The 22,287-nt window shown below is 44.3% G+C and overlaps 1 protein-coding gene across 29 annotated transcripts in view; it reads left to right on the top strand.

Annotated features, from left to right (window-relative positions):
- Window positions 1–22,287, top strand: part of Cadps (calcium dependent secretion activator) — a 431,715-nt gene that overhangs the window by 185,498 nt on the left and 223,930 nt on the right. For all 29 annotated transcript variants that reach the window (XM_076931554.1, XM_076931557.1, XM_076931556.1 and 26 more), the window contains exon 4: window positions 11,840–11,920. In XM_076931554.1, coding sequence (XP_076787669.1) covers window positions 11,840–11,920 — 81 coding nt within the window. The remainder of the gene's footprint in view (window positions 1–11,839; window positions 11,921–22,287) is intronic.

The following is a 22,287-nucleotide window of genomic DNA, read 5'->3' as shown; positions in this document are numbered from 1 at the left end:
CCCAGGCTGGCCTCAGACTTATAAGAATGGCCCCACCCAGCCTCTCAAGTGCTAGAATTATTACAGCCATGAATCACTATGCCTGACTTTGGTTATGTTTTAATAGTAAGTGGAGTGGTCATATTCCCAACTTGCTGGGAATATGTGAAATGTGGAAACAGACCCATGCTTCTGCTGTTCACACCAATCATCCTCTGATAAATCGGTTTGCATCATGAGTCGGTTGTCCTCTGTCCCTCTGCCCAGAAATGCTCAAATTCCATCCAGCAGGGATTATTATGGGCTTAGACCATTTGCATTCCAAATCCCACGTAAGAAACATTTTGAGATGTCAGATGCCACATCCACTGCTTAATCTCACAGCATATTAACCCTCGACACAAATCCTAAGTGAATTTTATTCTCCCTATCTTAAGTTAAGAGAAATATCTCCTGCTTGCCTACCACACATGTATCAGCCCCTGGTGCTTTTCACAGTGAACAGGAAAGACGGTGTCTTTTCCTCTGAAGTACTTACAGTCTTACAGAAAAAAAAAAAAAAAAAAAAAAAAAAAAAAAAAAAAAAAAAAAAAAAAAAAAAAAAAACGAGAAACAAACCATGCAAAGATGATGAATGAGGAAGCATATGATGTCAGGGAGCCCAGAGAAAAGGACCTTGGCCAGGACCAGTCAGGCGGAGGTTTGAGTGAACGATTTAATGTTGGCTAGGCAAAGACAAGAGCTGAGTGGAAAGCAGACTCGCCAGTCAGGGGGCAAGATACATGGTGTGCTTGAGAACCTAGAAGTACAGATCGACTTCAGCCTGGAGAGAAGGACAGAGGGTTTGGACTAAGGCTAAAAAGCTGTGCCAGAGCCAGATGGCTACAGTTCCCTACGCTTTGATGAGTGTCTCACTCTATTGCAGTGGAGAATGGAAAATTACTAGAGAGTGTGGGGTCAAAGCAAATGTGTGCCACGGAAAGAAAAGCACACTTCTGTGCAGAGGGTACCTTCCTTGATGCCATTATCAAAAGATGTGACAGGGCTGACTCTTGAAGCTGTCCCCAGTTCTGAATCCAGACCCCATAGCATAGGCTCGAAGCCACTGAGCAGCTTCTCTGGCTGACTGTGGGGCACAGCAATGAGGCTCTGCTGGATTTGCTTAGAACTCCCTGTCTGGCTGGCACTTTAGAATCACTTGGAGGGCTAAACAAACAAACTGCAGATCCCTGACTCAAGATGTCTGCTGTGGTCTTGGTGCAGCCTTGCCATCAGCTTTGTCTTTATCTCTCTTGGGATCCTAATATACAACTAGTACAGTGAGCCTCTACATCAGAGGGCAGCAAGAGAGAAAGGAGGTGTGGCATTGTGGACCAAGGTAGAGAGCCCAGATGGTAACAGTTCCCAGAAAGGTTTAAGAAGGGCTACAGAGATCAAGACAAGATTGGCCAGGCCTTATTCTCTATGTCCTCTCTTCACAAAGTGCCCGACTCCTCTCTGCAACTACACATAGAATGTTTCAGACCAACCTGATGGGCCACTCCCACTCTCTTCTCTGAGGGACACCAGTTCCTTGCACTATTGGGATACTGCAATATCAGGATAGAAAATGTCTCCTAGCACCACCTGGGAAAATCACTAAGGTGATCCATCAAGAAAAGTGAGATGGGACAGAAGGGAAGAGGAGGGGGGAAAGGGAAGGAGAGAGTAAAAGACAAGAGAAAGAGACAGGGGTAGATGGGGGGAGGGAGGGAATAAAGGAGGGAGGGAAGGAGAGAGAGAGAAGGAGGGAGGACAGTATCTTCCATGCTGAATTAAAACCATCCCTGGCCTAAGTAATACCTATCATAAACGTAACTTGTGATTTCTCATCACACCCAGGGCATCACTCTGAGTGGTTCTGAAGTACCGTTGTCCTTCACGCCTGTAACAAGCCTATGCTATTGACATTGGTACTTTTAGGATTCCTACTCTGAAAAATAGATTTAAACATGCAGCTCAGTAGATAGCCTAGTGCTATAGTTCTATTAGTGCCAGAACAAGGCCTTGCGGACAGATGTTACTGTTTACATTGAAACCCTGTATAAACAAAATCCCTACAATGGCCCTGGAAGGGGTAGGAACCCTAGGACATGGGATAGGTTATGCCTTAGATACTGGGCTAGCTAGTGATGCTTCTAAAAGTGTATAGTTGCTATAGTAAGGAGGGCTTCCTGAAGAGATAGATGACAAGGGAAACTCTTAATGAGACAGAAGCTTGAAGTGGAAGAAAGGGAGAGAGCTCCTAGGCATCAAGTGAGTGAGGTCCTTCTAGCAGGCAGAAAATAAAAGCAGAAATGCCCCCAATATAATGCTGCCCTCTCAGAGAACCTCATTTAGAGTTTTTACATTATGTTTACCAAATTGCCAGAAGCCAGCAATTCCATAACTGGTGGCTCAAAGGAAGGCAGGCAGGCAGTATTCTCATTGGCAGGCAATAGCCAGGGTGTAAACCCTGAGTTTTGCAACCAAAGAGAACTATGGGTTTTTAAAGTGAAACTTTGACCTCCCCAAGGTCTTCTCTCTGAGTGAAAACAAGATTTGCAAAGAAAGACGGGAGTGCCATGGTTTCAAGGCTCCTGACTACTGATTCCTCCTTGTGTAATTTTTATGAAACTGGGTATAATTTAATGTTCAGGAGATATCCTGCTCCATGATTTCCCTAAGAATAGTGGGGAACTTTTCCATATGCCTGATTGGGAATCAAGATTTTCCTTCAGTGACAACTGTTGAGAAATGTGTACCCAGAGTGGGCAGCCCCACTATGTGAAAGTGGGAAGCCCCATCATGTGGAAGCAGGCAGCCCCACTGCGTGAAAGCAGTTTACACTACCATTCTTGTACTGGTCCTCAGACCTTACTACTTTGGAGCTGCAGCCACAGAATCTCAAAGAGGTCAAGTGTTCTGGCCCTGGTCACACAGGCCTACAGTGCTGCAGTATGCAGAAAAATAGCAGACAGAGGCTTGTATCCTGTCTCAGGTCTCTGGTTCAGCATCTGTGCTGTCTTGTCTCAGTGTTCTCTGGAACTATAGGCAACTATCTAACAATCTAAGGTTCATTTCTTACCTAAAAGGCAAAATCCTGATCTGCCACATAAGATATCGTTAGAATGGGATTGCATGTATGTATGTGTGTGTGCCTGTGTTGTGTAAGTGTATAAGCCAGGGGAGGATGCTAGTTATCTACCTCAATCATTTTCTGCCTTATTCTCTGTAGAGAGGGTCTCCATTTCAGAAAGACTGCCTGGCCAACAAGCTACCAGGGTCCACACGTCCATCACTCCAGGTTTATGAGTCTCTGTAAGCTAATGCTTACCCAGAATTACAGGCATGTACATGAAGTACCAGGTGTTTTACCTCAGATCATCATGCTTAGATATCAAGCACTCTTACCCACTGAACCATTTCCCCAGAACCCCAGGGCCCCAAACCCCTAGGATGAGAATAAGGGAGAAGCTGACTGTACAATGCCAAGTCCTGACTGCCAAGATTAAGGCAGAGAAACTGACCAGTTGCCAAGCTTCACTTTATATTTGCCATATAATTTCACCTCTGACCCTTCTAAGGTAGCTATTATCAATTATCTTTATTCCCATTTTAGAGTTCAAAGAGTTGAAAAAAATAAAAGCTAAAACTCAGAGAGGCCCATCGACTTATGCAAGATCATTCACCTGAAGAGGAACATGAAGGATATGAATCTGGACAGTGGAGCAGGGCCACCAGCTGACCACATTCTCCAGCCTCACCATCAAGGAGACAAACAGGAGATGTACAGAAAGGAATTGGAAGGACATAATGTTATAGTACAGCAGTAGCTCAAACCTCAGTATGTTCTTGGGGCAGAAGCTGGGGTGCCAGCATCTCCTGGCTCGGAGCTGGGTCACAGCTGTAATTTCCCAGCATGCAGTATACCCAGGAGGCAGAAGGCAAGGGGGAAGCTTGTCTCTGAAGGAGGATAAGAGGCCTGAAGGAGAGGAGGGTCCAGTCCAGGGAGAGCAGCGGTTTGAGGGACACTGTCTCTTTGCCTCTGTACACTTCTGAACTTCTCAGCAGCCTTGTTCTCAGGCATGAGTCCCTTGGACTCCAGCAGCCATGCTCTAAAGTAGAAAAGGAGTCAAATGAGCAGACAGAGTTACATCCGGGCCAGCAGGCAGCTGCATACCAGCTGCTTTGTAAGAGTTCTTCATCTATCCCTTAAAGCCCAGCATTGAGGATGTGTTCTCAGAACTGGGCTTGCACTCTAGGCCAGCAAAGAACACCCTTCACTTGTTTCAGCTAATAGCACTTTCTGGAACACAGTCATTGAGTAGCAAGACATGACAAACAAGAAGTTTACAGACAAGGGCTATGCCTCCAGCTTTCTTAGCACTTAGGGGTGGCTATGGGCAAAGATACTTGCTCTGTCTAGGTCCCAGTTGGTAAACTGAGACCTGTCATTGGCAGGTCAGGGGTTCTCTCCACTCTCCAAGGACAGAGCAACTAGTCTATTTCCTACCTAGCGAAGGCACAGGCACACTGACAAGTAGACCTACACCCATCCCTGACCTCTTGAACTCAACAGTAGACGAGCTTCAAATGATCCCAGGAGATTAAGGAAGATCACAGTGTGATAAGTCATAGGCAAGGAACGATGCTTGTTACTAAAAGAGAAATCCAAGTCTACAGAGATCAGAGACCTGATGGCTACAAAGTCGAGGGATAAAGAATAAGGTTTACCTGCCATAAAAGACTGCTTCTAGCATGTGGACAGTGTGTGTAAAGACAGAGTATTCTAAGTGAGGAACAAGTCAGCTCTTCTCAATAAAGGCCCAAGCAGAGCTTACTTGGAGTAGAGCATTAAGCCTAATGTAACCACCCCAGCTCAAGAGGAACCACACACACAGCCTGTGGTATTACTTCAGCTCTATATTTAGGGATACAACCCAGTTGGTAGAGTGCTTACCTAGCCAAGTACAAAGCTCCCCTCCTAGCAGCTCAGGAACCTCATGCTTGTAGAGGCAGAAGGGTCAGACATTCAAGACTTTGGCAACGTAGTGAATCCAAGGCCACACAGGATACATGAGACATTGTCTCAAAAATAGAAAAAAAAAATAATTAAACCTCTGTCTAGTCTTGGCTCAGGGTCATTTCCCTTTCTTTCCTGAGGCTAAAGTTGTCTCAATTTATTCTGAGGCTGAGAAGCACGGATGTTTTCCCACAATGTACAGCAGTTATTTACATAATGCATGAAGTCCTCTGCCTTTCTCTGTTCACATGTCCTGCACATTTGAATCCCAACATCCCTTGCCTGACTAAAGACTGACGCTTGACAGGATGACTTGGGAAGTCAGCACTGGCCTGCCTTTTATCAATGTCACTGTGAACAGCAGAGACTTCTGGCATGCTCAAAGAAACTATCACCAAGGATGTCCCCCATAGAGAAAATGTTCACATCTAGTCCTCCCAGGGACCCCTGAGGCTACAGAGGAAGTTCCCAACCAAGGTATCTTGATGACATCTTCATTCCTCTAGAGATCAGACAGCCACACCCCCTTTTTTAAAACATAGATACATTGGGTCTGAAGAAATGGCTCCAGTGGATCTGAACCTGGTTCCAAGTACCCACACTGGGCATCTCGCAGCCCCTTGTAACCCCAGGGTATCTGATGCCCTTTGCAGCCACAAGCATGTGCACATATATAGCTTTGTGGTTTTCTCTCTGTGTCTCGCTGTCTCAGTCTCTGTATGTCTGTCTCTATCGGTGTCTTTCTTTCTCTGTTTCATTATGTCTCTCTGACTTTGTCTCTTTCATACTCACACATGCACACACAAAAAAAGAAATCATTTTTAGAAGATGGATCTCATCCACAGGCATGAGAAAAGTGAAGCATTCAGAATTGCCTAGAGAAGCAACGTACTTCTGCAAACGAGTTAACACACAGTTGGAGCCAGGAAGGCAGTTTCCAAACTTTATGTGACTTAGGCCTCCCTTCTCCCAGCAGAACTGGGGGACCTCCAAATTAATGTTGCCCAAAACAGAGCTCTGTGGAAATGCCAGTACAGGATCTTCAGAGAAACCTGGGCATAGAGATTTCCTCAAAACAGGGGAGTTGAACAAAGAAGTTGTGACTTTGTCCTAAGGTCCAACAGTTAAGGTCGGGGCAAGGAGCTGACATCCAGTGAGTTCCTACTCTAGAGTTGGGGAGCCCAGGGAACTATTTGCTCAGCTGTGAGAACTACTGATCGGCAGCACCATAGCTTGGACACATGATATCTAACTTAATCTCCCTACCATGCTAGCTAAGGCACTTTATTCCAGTGCTCCAGCTGAATAAGAATATCAAGAGTCAGAGAGACGCGGGGGTATGTTGGATCCCTTTCAATGACTGAATTGCAAAGCCCAATTTTGGACCCAAGTCGGCCTTCCTTCTCTTGTCCAGTACACTTTGTTGTTTCTTTCCTTTTAGTACCTAGGGGAGATAGAGAGATGTCCACTTGGCAGATGAGGAAACAAGACGTGGTGAGGTTTAGAAGCTTTCCATGGTTGGTCACATACCAGTCAGTCAAACACTGGAGAGGTAGAGATGGGTAGGCATAACTTCCATCTGTCAGATCTTGGGTTTGCATCTAAATGGCTCGACATGATGCTCACTCTCCACTGGATGATGCTCTCGTCTCCTGACAAGGAGCCACTCGGGATCCAGAGCAAGTCACAGGGCTCAGGCAGCTTGCAGCCATGGCTTAGGCACTCCCATGTGCAGTGACACAGTTTGGGGCTTGTGTCTGCAGGGCTTTGGAAGCAGAGCCTAAGGAAATAGTTGCTTTTGCTTGAGGGATGAGTTAGAACAGAAGCTTGCTTGACCTCTATGAGTAGGCAGATGATTTGTCTAATTAGGTAAAGAGCTTTCATGCTCATGTACATTTTGAACTCTAATGAGCTGTCGATATGAAAGGTTTGCCCTTGGCTCAGTTCTGAAGCAGATCTTTCCCTTTCTCGGTGGAAAAGACCAGCACAGTAAACAGAACCTCGTTTCCATGGAAGCTCATGCTCCTTGGCTTTTCTGTCTCAGTACTTAAAAAGGTAATTATTTGATTTCTCTTTATATTTTTGGATCTCATACAGTGGTTAAAGCTGGCCTTCTCAATCATGCCAGGCTATTTTGGGGAGCTTCAGTTACATTTCCCTTTTTATCTGTTCCTTAGATCCTTAGTTGTCTGGGAAGCAGGGTCCACCTGCTGGCCACTGCCACTAATTAAAGTCCAGCAGAGCAAAGGGACTTGACCTTAGAGAAGACTAGAGAACTTGTCAATGGTGGGAATCTCTTGTAAGGATGGTGCCCACAGATAGATTGAGACCCCACATTCACAGCAGGGAGACACACTGTCCCATCTTGTGCCTTCTTGTCTGACCCTTTGCCGCCCCATGGTGGCTCTTGTCAGAAGTGCAACTGACAAAGACCACTAACTATAACACAGATGGCCTCAACCACCATTTTCTGGAGGTTTGCTGCCTGCCAAATACTTTCTACCTGTTGTTAATTTGCTAAGCAGCCTGTGGGGTAGTTACTTAAATACTAAGACAAGGAGTCCCAAAGCATGGAACAGGACACACAATTTGCTCAAGGTCACGTGACTTACTAAGGGCAGAACCATGAAAATATACACCCATTCCTGTCAATCTAAGGCCACATCCTACCCAGAAGAATCTTATCTATCATAATAAGAAACATGGGCAAATATTTCTCAGTTTCCAAGGCTAACTGTATGTGTTTAGGGAACCTGAGTTACAAAGTACATAGTGCATGTGCAGAATTGGGTTAATTGTCAGGAGCAAGCATTTAAGCAGACGAGCAGGGGATGGAAATCTTGCTCCATGGTAGAGCATGTTCAGGGCCCAGGATTTGATCTCTGGTATCACAAGCAACATGAAACAAGAAAGAAGCCAACATATTGCTGGACATGTGTTCTTGTGTAAGAAAAAAAAAAAACCTGGAGTGTCCAGGACCCTATGTTTGTGTTAGCCTGCCCTTATACTTTCCTAGGGCTCAATTTGCTCGTCTGTAGAATGGGGATTAGTATACTCCTTCTTAATCTTGGGGTGTCCCATTTGTGAAGTGGAGAACTTCTCAAACGGCTATGCAAAGTGCTTCTCTTCCTTGAAACCATTTTGTAAACAAACAAACAAACAAACAAAAAACCAAATGCAATGAGTAGATCAATTTCCCAGGATTTAGATGATACTATTAAGATTATTAATTTTGAGTAGTAATCTTCTGAACCCAGATTCCTGCTCTGTAGGTGCCTATCAGTATAGGTTTCTCAGCATCTTTATGAAAAGTTGTGATAAAAGTAGGATGTCCAGGGACTTTAATAGGCTGTGTGTGTAGTTCCTCTTGAGCTGGGGGGGGGGCTACATTAGGCTTAATACTCTCCTCCCAGTATACTCTGCTCTGGCCTTTACTGAGAAGAGCTGACTTGTTCCTCACTTAGAATACTATGTCTTTACATACACTGTCGCATAGGCCAAAAGAGTGTGGCAGATCCCCTGGAGCTGGAATTATAGGCATCTATGAGATGCCCAGTGTGGGTGCTGTGAACCAAACCCAGGTCCCCTAGAAGAACAGCAAACACTCAGAACCACTGAGCCGTCTCTCTCTCCCACTCCCTTTTATGTATTCTATTGCACTGATGTATTAAAAGTTTTATGAATGAAAGGGCAAATGTGTGAATGAATGAACTGACATATGAATGGAGCTCAGGGCTAACCTTGTCTGCTCATCTTTCTCTTTGCCACTGGGTCCCATGAGACTGATTAGAGAACTTCAGGGCCCTGGTTCAACTCAGCTTCAGGGCTAATTCCATTTCTGTAGTGTCATCTCTATGAGCACCTGCTTTCCAGCAGAATTTTCAACTTTCACTCTAAACAGTTCTTTCTGCTGCTTTGCAGCACAGCAACTGGATATATCATTTGCATTCATATTTTGAACAAGATGTTTCTGGGTAGTCTAAGTAGAGGTTGCACCTGCATCAGAAATGAAAATGTTCAGAAGAAAATATTAAAAACAGCTCTTTGGAGCTTTGGGACAGCTGGGGACACTGACTCCCATGTTTGTGCCAATCAGAGACAGTGATGGATGGTGGGGGTTGCTGATCATGGTGTGAGTCTGTGTTCATTTAGAACAGAATTTTGAGCTGGTATCTGTGGGTTTCATAATAAAACTAAAAATTTATGTTCCGGGTTAGAAGTCAGTGAATGGCCCATGTCTTGCCAGTTTCCTTCTTACACAACTGTTCCAGAGTGTTCTCCACTGCAACTTCACACCTCTCCATGGCTCTGGGAGCTTCTCTGAAATATCTAGTAAAATTGTTCCACAGAGCTACTGTGGGATTGCTGCCTCAGGACACATCCACAGGTCTCAGTCCATTCTCATGATCAAAGCAGGAGTACCTCTCCCAAAGCAGTGGAGATGACAAAGCAGTGCCAAGCCCCTGCTGGGAAGTATCTGCTATTTGAGCTGAAGATCTGAGCTAAAAAAAAAAAACCAGCACCCACATAAAAAAATTCCCAGTACAGTTACACATGGCAGGAACCTATCAAGGAGATGTGGAAACAGAGGCATCTCTGGAGTGTCTGGCCAGTCAGCCTGGACAACTGATAGTCTCCAGGTTCAATGAAAGACCCTTTATCAGAAGATCATGTAGAGCAGGGCGGTGGTGGCGCACGCCTTTAATCCCAGCAGTTGGGAGGCAGAGGCAGGTGAATTTCTGAGTTAGAGGCCAGCCTGGTCTACAGAGTGAGTTCCAGGACAGCCAGGGCTACACAGAGAAACCCTGTCTCGAAAACAACAACAACAAAAATAAAGATGATGTAGAAAGTAACACAGGAAGATATCTGTCTCTGGACCCCACAAACATATGCACACATGTGTACATAACACCACACACACACACATACACACATATGCTACACATATTTGTACAAACACACATATAAAATGCACAACACAAAGTCCAAGGGTACTTTAATACATTCTATAAAGTATAGCAAAAAAGGCAGCCGGGCGGTGGTGGCGCACGCCTTTAATCCCAGCACTTGGGAGGCAGAGGCAGGCGGATTTCTGAGTTCAAGGCCAGCCTGGTCTACAGAGTGAGTTCCAGGACAGCCAGGACTACACAGAGAAACCCTGTCTCGAAAAACCAAAAAAAAAAAAAAAAAAAGGCAAATAATTATGGAGCTTCCAAAGCATTGCCACATCATACGAGAAATTGTACATTTTCACGGCATGCTTGTGCTTAAAACTTTTGAATAAAGTTTGCTTTTAGAGGCTAGAAAGATAGTTTAGTCAGTAGAATGCTCACTTTAAAAACACAAACCTGAGTTTAATCTCCATCATGTATGCAAAAATCTAGACATGGTAGTATTCTCTTGTAATCCCAGCACTGGGGAGATAGAAACAGTGGGATCCCAGGAGCTCCTTTGCCAGTCAGTCTAGACTCCTTGGTGATTCCCAGGCTAATGAGAGACACTGTCTCAATAAAACAAGGGGATGACTCCTGATGGCACTGACAATTGACTTCTAGCCTACACACACACAAGCATACACACACACACACACACACACTTGCACATGCACACAGGCATGTCCACAGGAATGTATACATGTACACATTAATCACACATACACACATCTGCATATCAGTGCAGATATACATACATGCATGCATACATACATACCTGGATATAGGTGCACACACACACACATACATGTCATACCTATGGGTGCACACACACATGCATATTCTTAGAAGGAAAATTAAATATTTAACTAGTTGGTTAGTTAGTGGATAGTTAATATGTTCTCAAAAGAGGAATAACACTCATCTTATTTGAAGAGCACTGCTTCCTATTAAGATTTTCTGTCACATAACTTACTGAACAAAGCAGACCCAAGGATAGCCTGAAGCCTAATGTTGGGTTTGCTTAGAAGTAAAGGGAAACCTTCAACTCCTCAAAAAATGAATTGATTTCTATAGCCTACTGCTTATTGTAAATGCAATTTCATTAGAACACACTAGTGCTCATTCATTTAGAAGTCATATGTGGCTGCTTTCACACGACAGAAAAGTTGACTCAGACAGCACTGAAGCCTAAATCATAACTTTACAGTGCTCTATAGAAATGTCTCCCAAGCTGCCCCACAGAGTCGAAGGAAGCAACAAGGCTTATGTAACTAAAGCCTTCATTCTAAGGATGGGCACACTGAAGCCAGAGAAGCTGAAGAGTTAGCTAAGACTTGGCTTTTCTGATCTTTATACACTAGTTGTTTTCCTGGAAATGGACGATAAGGAAACATCTGTCTTAGATCTAAGAGGAACTAGTTGGAAGTAGCCATCTGGAGGATGGTTGGGAATGTCTCATTGCTTATTAGGAAGTTCAATGACTAATCCTCCATGGACCAGGACAGAACAGTGCTGTCTGTGCCATGCCAGGTGTCTCAAAGAGCTATAAAGCTAATTCTTCCCTGAGTGTTCGTTGTGTGAGAACTTGGCCGTTGGGTCCCAAAAGGTATTAATGAGACCTTCATGAGGAACATTTCTTTAGAGTGATTCAAACAACTAACAGATCCTATGCAACGTATTCAAAGGTCCAGCTTCGCATGCTCTACCTGGAAACTATCCTTAATTTCACTCAAACTGGATTCGTTGGTTATAAGATTTTTTTTTTTTAATGAAATAAGGTCATAGATCAAGATAGGGCACAGAGTGGTTTAAAATGAAAAGCCACAAGTTTATTGGCGTTGATGGCCTAAACTAATAGTTTGTATGTTTGTGTTCTGTGCAGCTGGACAATCCAGATGAGCAGGCCGCCCAGATCAGACGAGAGCTGGATGGACGTCTCCAAATGGCAGACCAAATAGCCAGGGTAAGGAATTTCATGGACTCTTCAGTGGGAACAGGCCGCTGTCCCATGCAAGAAGTGCACTGACTATTAGGACCTTCAAAAGATAAAGCAGAGGGGCTGGCAGCATAGCTCAGTTGCTATGCAGCCCTTTGTTGTGTCCTCAGCACTGCATAACCAAGCCAGAAAAAGTAGTACACACCTGTAGCACTAGCAGTCCTGAGGCAGAGGCAGGAAGACCAGAAGTTCAGAGTCATCCATGGCTACACGGTTGATTTGAGGCCAGCCTTGGCTTCATGAAACTCTGGGGAAAGAAAACAGAAAACAAAAGGAAGGGAGAGAAGGGAAGGAAAGGGAAGAGAGAGAAAGTCAGAGGAGGGGAAAGGGAGGAGAGGGGAGGGGAGAAGAGGAGAGGGGAGGGAAGACATTCTTTCTTGTCCCAGTAGTCTCTAGTGAGTATATGGTTCACTGTGACAAATACCCAGTTGCCATTCTAAAGTCCAGATGTGACCAGCTAAACCAGAGCTTCTGAGTCCCTCAGCACAACCTCCAGGACAATACAACCAGGTTCCAATGACAGTCAAGGCTCCAAGGCAGCCGAGTGTACCCTCCTTTGTTTATCATTGTACAACACGATTTGCGACCACAGCTCCAGGACCAGCCACAGAACATCTCCTGCTGATGGTCTAGACTCGTTGTCTTTATACTCACTGCTTTCTCAGCCTGGGAAGATCTTTCTTCTCCCTTCCACTCAGCCAGTTTCCCCCTCATTCTTCAGCATTTGACCTCAGTGTACAGGAGGACTAAGCAGATAGCCTCCCTTCTCACCTCTGATCTGCAGCATTCCTCATGCAGACCTTTGCTTACCTGACCAAGTCTCCTGGTGAATAGGCCTCTTCTAAACTTGAGATCGTATCTTATTGTTGATGCCTATAGCTTGGTATCATCTTTTTTTTTCTGTTGTTGACATTCATGTTTTGATAATTAATATCCATGCTAGTAGAGTTTATTGGGTCCTGATCTGCCAGATGTGCTGTTGACATGCTCCCTTTGCATCAGTAATTAAACATCTCGTTAAGGGCATTTCATTTAGCATCTTTGTTTTGGAGAGTGAGGTATGCAGCCTACGAAAGATAGGCACGAATGCAGGAGCTGTGCTGGACCCTCAACTGAGGTCTCATGTTAGTAAGTCCTTACAGCTAAGACAAAATACCTACAGAAAGCACTTAGAGGAGGGAGAATCTATTTTCCCACATGATGTCAGAGGTTCCAGTCCTTGGAACACTGCTTTGAGTTTGAGTTGAGGCCGTAAGGGCATGTGGTAGAGGAGGTTGCTTTACCTCTAGCCATCCAGGAAGCAAAGGCAGACAGGAAACAAAGATGTGTCTTTGTTTCTTTTTCTGTTGCTACTGTAAATCAATTCAGCAAAAGCAGCTTAAGGAGAGAAAGAGTTAAATTGGGCTGAGATTTGCAGAGAGATCATGGTGGGCAGGAAAGGCATGGTCAGAAGCAGGAAGCTGGCATTCATATTGCATTCACACTCCAGGTAAACAGGAAGTAAAGCAAGGCTGTAGCCTCAAGACCATCTTCTCCTGGTGTCTCACTTTTTCGATCAAGACTCTACTTCTGGAAGGTTCCCCTGCCTTCCCAGACAGCACCACAGACTGAGGAGCCCATAGGGGTCGTTTAACATTCAGACTCCAGCACCCAATGACCTACTTTCTATAAACAGGCCCCACCTTCTTACAGTCCATCCAGCAAAAATTTAATCAATAGATTAATCCACTAATGAATCAAAACGCTTATGATCCAATCACCCCTCAAAAGCCAACAGCCAAGCCTTGAATATTTCTACGTCTTTACACACACATTTTTATATCCAAACCATAATAGGCCTCATGAAATAACAGGCTGGCAATAGGCTGAGGCAGTTACCCCAGAAAAGAATTTAAGGATGCCCTGAAGAAACTTCTATTTAAAATGAATAATGTTTAGTGGAATACTTTAAAAGCATAATTAACTTCAAATAGCCGTGGAGGACAAAGTGTTGAACATTTATACAGCTACCCCTTCTCTGCAGACTGTGGGGACAGGTGGAAGGTTGTCAGAAGAGGCAGGGAGGGAGGGCAGAGGAGAGCCTTGTGCTAAAATTCACTGCCACGGGGAGAAGGATCCCAGTTTGGATGTATAGAAAGGAGTTCTGCCAGATGAAAAGCCAAGGGAAGATTCCAGAATGGAAACTGCTCTGCTTGTGCTTAGTTTTGCTGAAATGTTTTGAGTCTCGTTTTTTGGACACCTTTAAAGTGTATAGTCAAGTCAGTCTGGTGGCTATAATTAGTGTGCAGCAATGGATTTGGCTAAAGGTAGTGTGGAAGACTCTTGTGTTTTGAAATCTGCGTAATGTGAGAGTAAACATCACTAAAGTTTTAGAGTTTACCTCTTCGGTAGATTCAGTGTCTCTTTTCCGAGAATTTCCTGGAAAACGGAAGCAGCCTGGGACATTTACTTGCCTATTGGTTAACTAGTACCTCCCTATAAATATGCTTACACATCTTGATTATGTTTTATTTTCTTTGAGGCTTAATATAATAATTCAAGAAGCTAATGTTAGACTGATTTTAACTTTTCAAAACTGTAGATTAGCATTTGTAATATATTAAGTCTTATCTCTGAAAAAAAAATCAAAAGACCCCTCCCCCAGACCACATCTTAAATGTTTTCATCCACAGTAAAATACCACCAACAACTTTGAACTGAGCTTTCTTAGAAAATGAACCAGGCCATTTCAGATGACTTTTGGTTCTTACTTACTAGGAATAGAGTTAGTTGAGGCTCCATGCTGGGTCTCCAAACAGCTAAGAGTACCAAGAACTCCTAAGTGATCTCTGCCTTTCTACTATCTGTTCTCCTCAAAGCTGTCTGTCATCTTCTGGAATGTTCTTCTATGCCAGTAGCACCCTCATCATAACTCGTTGGCATTGGCCCTGACCTTCATTACTCTTCCACTGAGCTTCATTCCCAGCTCCAAGTTCACTGGTTCCTTCATTCAAAGGGAACCAAACCCAACCTTCCCTGGTCATGAAGGGACTAGTAAGTGATAACCAGTGCAAACCAAACCGATGAGTTTCTCTCCTGGGAATAACGGACTGCAGGCTAATGATGGTGATGTTGGTGGGAAATATCTGCAGAATAAAACTGTAAGAACAAATGCATGGGAAGAGACAAAATCCATTGTGGGGAATAGTCTCAATGCTTGCATGTGTGATCCCAGGAACTTCTGATTTTAATTGTGTGATTGCTTTCCCCTAAATTTAGTTGGATCTGCCAAACACTGGATAAAATATGAAGCAGTTGCCTATCAGCCAGCTCTTGACAAACTTAAATGATGTACCTCTGTTCATTTTTCTTTGGCATGCCATGGTTATCTATTACCAACATCACACTGAGTTTTAGTGAGGATGTGCAGTTCAGACCATATCCTGAAGGTCAGTTCCTTTGAGTGTTATAACCAGAAATTGCTGGATATTAACCCACCCATCATGCCCAAGCCACTTTGTTCTCCCCATTATTTATAAGATAGATTGAACACCTCTAACTGCAAGTTAGAGGCACCAACCAGAGCAAGCTTACATGAAAGCCAAGGTGAGTATAAGGGACAAGAAGCATAGGGACAATGGGTGAAGAGTAGCCTGACCTCTGGCAAAGCTAGAACCAGAAGCCATGGAGGACCAGCACTTCCTGCTGATGTCTCTGCATCACATTGGTTAGCCATCCTTCCTCCATAAGGCTGCTCTCCACAGATACAATGTCTAGCTATTTGATAGCTTCTGAAATACACAAAAGGGGAACCAGTCAGCCATCACCTACCTCTTCAGATCCCCTTTTTTCCCCTTACCTCTTTGTCCCCCTACTTTCTTCAAACTCACAGTTCTAAGAATCAAGCCCATGGTTGACCCGATTGTGTTCGAAGTTAACTCTGGTACAGTCAACAAAGTGTGCTGCCTTAGCATGGATGGAATCCTGACTGAAGTGCCTAGTACCTAATAAACAGGGCCTGGTGGTGGATGCCTGAATCTCAGCATTCTGGAGGTGAAGACAGGAAGATCAGAGGTTCAAAATTATCCTCAGCTCCATACCCAGCTCAAGGCCAGCTTGAGCTAAAGAACCTTTCTCAAATAAAAGTAAGGGCTTCACTGGACACGTGGGTGCTGGTAATATATCCCTCAGGGGGAGGGGGTACTTTAGCAGTACACTGCAGGATCATTATGCAGTATCAGGGTTGTCCCAGACACACCTAACACTATTACCCACCCTTCACATAGTATTTCCTAAGTGCCAGACTCTCTTATAGCTATTTCCCATGATAATCCCCTCAACCCTCTCAGAGCCTCGTGGACAAGATTGTTCTTTATCAGAACAGAGCCCAAAAAAAGAGGCAACAACAGATTTGACCAAGTTTATTTTGATTAAAAACAGTATTCTTGACTAATTTTTCTTCTAGATTTACTGGGTTACTTTCCAAATATGGATCTTCGTTTCCCTCACCCCTCAAGTCTGAGAGCCCAATAAACCTATGCTCCAGGCTTTCTTCCCTCTTCACCATTGAGTTCTTTAGTAAATGTTTCAGGTACCAGCTCTAAGGTTTCACATGTCTTCACACTTAGACCAGTTACAAGCAATCTTTGGCATTACAGTAATTCTCCCAAAATAGCTAAATCAGAAAGTGTAATTGCTGTGCCTGAGTTCACTCAACAAGAAAGCAGAAATAAGAGTCTTATCTTCAAAGCAAGAGATGATTCCAAGACAGGGCTAGAGGACTGGCCTCACCTGTCCTCTCTCCCTGACAGCTGCCACTTCAGCAAACAGCTCCCCATCATCCTCTGGCATTTCTGTATCCCCTTCAGTTATCTAGATGCACAAGTGAAGTAGCAGTGATTAGTAGGGCTGCCTCCTTGTATTCAGAATGTTCTCCGAGTGATATCTGGACTCTGAGAAAGGGACTCTACAGCCCATGCTGTTTTCAATGTTCACCATCAGATGAATCAACATTCAGCATGTGTGTGTCCTCTGTGCTTCAGACAGAAAGAAGGAAGGCAAGAATAAGTCAGCTTCCCACCCCATCCACAGCCCTAAACTGTGAACCATCAATTCAGTCACACTGGCATCCAGAATGACGGGGGAGGCAGCTGCACCGGAGCACTTACCAAGCACCACTCACACTCCCTCGAAGGCTGAAGGCAGAGATCTGAGTACATTTTTTTTTAATCTCATAGAAAAGAAATCTTAATCCCTGTGCAAACGTTTTCCCAAATCCTCTCACACTGATATTAAAGAGCCCCTAAACTTTCACCCAGAAATTAAGTCTAAATTATTTAAATAGTGTGGTCAAAAGTTGACTTTGGGACTTAAGCAGGAAGCCTGTGGCAGTAACTCAGCTGTGATATTTGCCAGGTCTTCTGGCTGTATTTTGGTGTAAAACTTCACAACTGTCCAGCTGGTTATATAACACAAACAGTAGTTTTGTGGTATTAGCTGCCAACAATGAGGCACAGAACACAGGTGGTTTCTCAAGCCATCATTTAAATGTGGAATTATGGGAATGGAGATGTTGCTCAGTCAGTAGCATGCTGGCTTAGCCCAGATAGAATCCTGACTTCAGTGCCCAGTACCTCATAAACAGGGCCTGGTGGTGGATGCCTGCAATCCCAGCATCCTGGAGATGAAGACAGGAAGATTGAAGTTCAAAATCATCCTCAGCTCCATGGCCAGCTCAAGGCCAGCTTGAGCTACAGAACCTTTCTCAAAACCAAACATGGAATTCTTTTTTTGTTATCATTGCTTTGGATCTCCGGTCTGTGCAGAGCAAAGAAAAATTACTGTCTTATACCAGGTAATAAGCATCAGTAAGGAATAATACCCAAATATTTCTCTGATAGAGAAGTTAGGTCTACACTTAGCTTTCAACCAAAGGGTGATGAAACTCTCCCATCAGAGGACTCCATGAAACTCCCAGCTTGCAAGCTAATGTCGCACTTGGCACTAAGCTTGTGCAGCAGCACCAGCCTGTAGCACTACTGTGGTTTCCTTAATAGATGCGTGCAGACAGATTTTCTGATTGTCGCCTATATCAGACAGTGAAAACCCCAGTAAAATCTGAGTCTAAAAAAAAAAAAAAAAAAAACACTACGTGCTCAGCAGGTCCCCTGAAGCCCTTCCAAGTGGAAGGAATCCAGGAAGGGGAGGGAAGCTATTCCGTTTACAACAGTTGGAAGGATGAGAACATATATGGAAGGGTTGACCCAGGAAACTGTTCCTGACTCCAGAATTCCCCCCTAGCATCTTCTATACTGATGATGGCAAACTCCTACCCAGACGGTCCTTCCGGCTGATGCACCCACCCTTCCTCATTACTGCACTGCACCCCACACTGTGCATGTTGATTAGGAAAGTGGAGCAGCTGTTGCTGTGAAAGAGTCAGCTATAAGCAACCTCTGCTGATCCAGTGTTGCAAATGAAAAGAGCACAGGATATCCATGCAGTGGGGTACCACCGCAGCACCCCAACTCTCACTCTGCTGACCTTTGGAGTCAGGCTTCCGAGTTTTATACCAAGCTCTACGTATCACCACCTTAGCCTTCCTTCTCTTTTGCTTCCCAGAAATGGAAAGAGCAGCAGTTGTCTCTCTAGGAAGGATGAAAAGAGGTAGATCATGTGACACATGAACGGAGCATAGAATGCTGTAAATGACAGCTAGCCTGGTCAGCCTTACTGCAGCCACTGACTGTGGTTTTTGCTAGTAATTCTGCTTGGGATGGTGGCAGTATAGCACTTGGTATGTGTGTGGAGACAGACAGGCAGGCAGGCAGACAGACAGACAGACAGACAGACAGACAGACAGACAGATGAGACTGAATCAGTGGCCAATAAGTATCCATGTTTCTTAGTGTCTCTTGTTCTTTGTGGGAACTCTATGAAGTTTATTCTATGTCTATATTGCAAATATGAAACATCACAAAGCCAGCAAGTATCAGCCCAGGACACAGAGCTGAGTTCATTCTGTCCCCCTATGCTAGATAAGGTTCCTTGATACCTTCTGTGTTGCCTGTGGATATGTCTATAATTTTATGGTATCTAATGGGTGGCTTTGGTATCATGTGTTTTCATGAACATTACCCCCCCCCAGTTGACTCCCCCTCACTTCCCACTGATAACCACAGCACCTGAAGCACGGAGGAGCCCAGGAAGTATTGAAGGAAATTAGGTTAAACAGCTGTAAGACTGTGGATGCGTTCCTCTATCTAATGCCTTTCCTTCCTCCTAATCTCCTACGAGAATGTCATTGGAACCTCAGGCTACTCTCTGTGAGTGAGCATAGCCTTGTCAGATTTCACGCACAACCCACCCCATCTTCCTGGGTAAACATTCAACACTTGGATGGAAAAGCCAATGGTTGGGGGGGGGTCTTATAGTGCTTACTGGCGCTAATTTATAAAAATGTTCCAATATTCCATTAATGTAGCTGGACATGATTAACTCTGGCGACTGTCCTCACTGAGCAACATTGTCCGGCAAAAGTGGCAGCAAGTGGCCAACAGAGATTTGCTTTGGAGGGCTCCATCCCACCCCACACCACGTCTGTCTTTCATAAAGCCATATGAATAAAAAGTTCTTTTGTCATTTTTATGCCTGGAAAGAAGACAATGGAGATGGGAAGCTACATTTTTCTTATTTGAGCACAGCCACGGCTTTGAAATGTGTTTGTAATGAGTCTGCCACTGAAAATTCCACTCAAGAATCACAGCCTAGACTGACAAAATGCTATTTCTTCTCAAGGCTCAAGTGCTCAGAGAAGGAAACAAATGGCTTTGTTTTCCCTTGTAGGCTTCAGCTTTATGGAGCTCTTTTTATGATGTCATTTGAAACTGTCCAACTTCTGGGACAAGTGATCATTCTTTGGATTTTTCCAGTGTTCTGCTGCAGAGTTTGGTGGGAAATAACTCTGCAACAGAACAGTGAAGTCTGCAGCCATTCCCTGGGTCTTCTTCAAACACAAGATAGAGGAGTTAAAGGCATCAAGTGGACCTGGGAAGATGGCACAGTAGCATTTACTATATAAATGAAAACATAAAGGCCACAACCCACACAAAACCTAGTGTGGTAGAGCATATCTATGACCTCAAAGTTCTCACAGCAAGGTGGGAGCCAGGGACAGGATTGCCTGGGGAAACTCATGGGCCAGCTAGCCTGGTATCCCCAGCAACAAGTATCAAAGAGACCCCATTGCAAAAGACAGAAAGTAAGGACCAACACCCAAAGTTGTCTTCAAACCTTTACATGAGCATGCACACAAACATACACATACACACAGAAAGAGAGAGACATCATGCATACAAGCATATACATCATATGCATAAGCATACACACACATGTAGATAGACATTATGTATGCAAGCATATATATCATATGTGCACACACAGAGACATCATGCACATAAGCATATACATCATATGCACAAATACACACAAATATTATGCACGCAAAATATGCATCACACACACACACACACACACACACACACACACACACACATCCTTAAGTGAGTCCCAAGTAAGTGACAGTAGAGACCAGACTTGATACACTCTCTCAAAGCTGATTAGGAAAAGATAGACTATTTTATAAATGCTATTCTTTTTTTTCTCCTCATCCTCTTGGAAAAGACAACCAGTAGTAAAATTGCAAGATCCTATTTACTAACTTCTCTTTCAAATATCCCCATGTATACTAATATTTGAGCTTTAAAATGAAGATAAAGGGCATGGCCAATTGTCCCATTCTTATGACCCTAAGGCCAGTTCTCTCACCAGCTGTGGGTGGCAAGAGGCACAGGAAGAGAGGACAACTCTCCCCCATCTGTACCACCTCGCAGCACACAAGAGTCAGGGTTGGCACTCCTGAGCTCAGACCCTCAGGGCCAGCTTATCTACAATCCCCATGATCAGGACCAGCTCTACTGTACTGACCAGACAAGGTACAGGGCCTCTCCCAAATGCTGTAGCAGGTGAGGGGCAGGGCCAGCTCTCCTAGTTTCATGATCTCAGGGCTATCTCTCCCACATCAACTGCAACACATGGGCGAGTGAGCCATACATCTCATCTGGGCAGCAGGACAGAGCTAGCCCTGATTGTAGGGGTTGCAGGTAAGGTAGCCCTGAAGACAGGATAGCAGAAGAACTGGCTCTGCCCCCTTAGTGGTAGTATTGGATGGACCAGCCAGGGCAGGACAGGAAAGTTCACCCCAGTGTTGTGGTTGCAGGAGAGCTGACAGCTGACAAGCACAGATACCTCTTAGGACCAGATCCAGGAATTTTAATTGTTCCACTCCAACATCTACCCCATTGATAAACTGCTAGAGTGAGTGAAGGGTTGGTTCTAGAGATCCAGAGGATCTCCAGGACACAGAACAACAGCAGGGTATCAGAGGGGAGTCCCAGTGAGGTCCTAGTATTGTTAGAGTAGCAGAAACCACAGACCTTATTCCAGACCAACAACTTATTGCAATGAACATTGGAAAGCAGGGAAGTGAGGACTAAAAGGTATACTGTGGGATACACTGTGACACACTGCAGCTTCCACACTGAGATTTGTTTCCTTTGCTAGAGAGGAAGGTTGCAAAGGTGGAGGATAGTACAAGGGCTGAGGGAGATAAGTGGGATTGGGTGTGTGATGTGAACTTCACAAAGAACCAAATTTAAAACTTAAAGAAAAAATAAAGATGAAGGTGAAAGGTTAAGATACCATAATAATTTAAACTCTTAGGGTGTAAACTTTGCCATTTGGCAGCCTTTCTGTGCTTTGGGACTGTAGAGACCATGAGTCAACCTACCTTTTTCTTCACTCTCCAGAAGGAATATGTGTAGAGGAAGTGGGAAGTACTATGTGGACTGTTTAGTTATCTGAATCTTCTTGGATTCATGGTTATTTACGTCTTCCACTGAAGGAGAAGAAAACCAATTGCTCTGTCCTCAGCTAACTGAACCTCAAGGCAAACTCTTCTTAATTCTTTAGCCAAATGTACCTCCTCTGTGAAGCCCCACTGGTTCTCTCAGGAAGCATCCATATCCCTTGGGTGTCTATTAAAATGTTTATTTTGATGTTTCTGTATACATCTTTTTCCCAATAATAGTGAAGTCTTGGGGAAATGATCTTCCCACCAGAATCTTCCTAACAACAGTCACAGTGTTCATTGTTCATGGGTTTGTGTGTTTTCTAAGTCAGAATGGCCCAGAACTCAAGTCCCCATGTCTTCAGGGCTCTGTACCTACTTTGTCCCAGTTTTAGGTATCCCCACTGATCCTTAAGGAGTTTAAGAATGAGGAATTTCAAGTGCAATG

This window comes from Arvicanthis niloticus, chromosome 3 (assembly GCF_011762505.2).
Source record: "Arvicanthis niloticus isolate mArvNil1 chromosome 3, mArvNil1.pat.X, whole genome shotgun sequence".
In the NCBI taxonomy this organism is placed as follows: Eukaryota; Metazoa; Chordata; class Mammalia; order Rodentia; family Muridae; genus Arvicanthis; species Arvicanthis niloticus.
The sequence above is the reverse complement of the archived record's forward strand: the minus strand, read 5'-3'. Positions and strand labels throughout refer to the sequence as shown.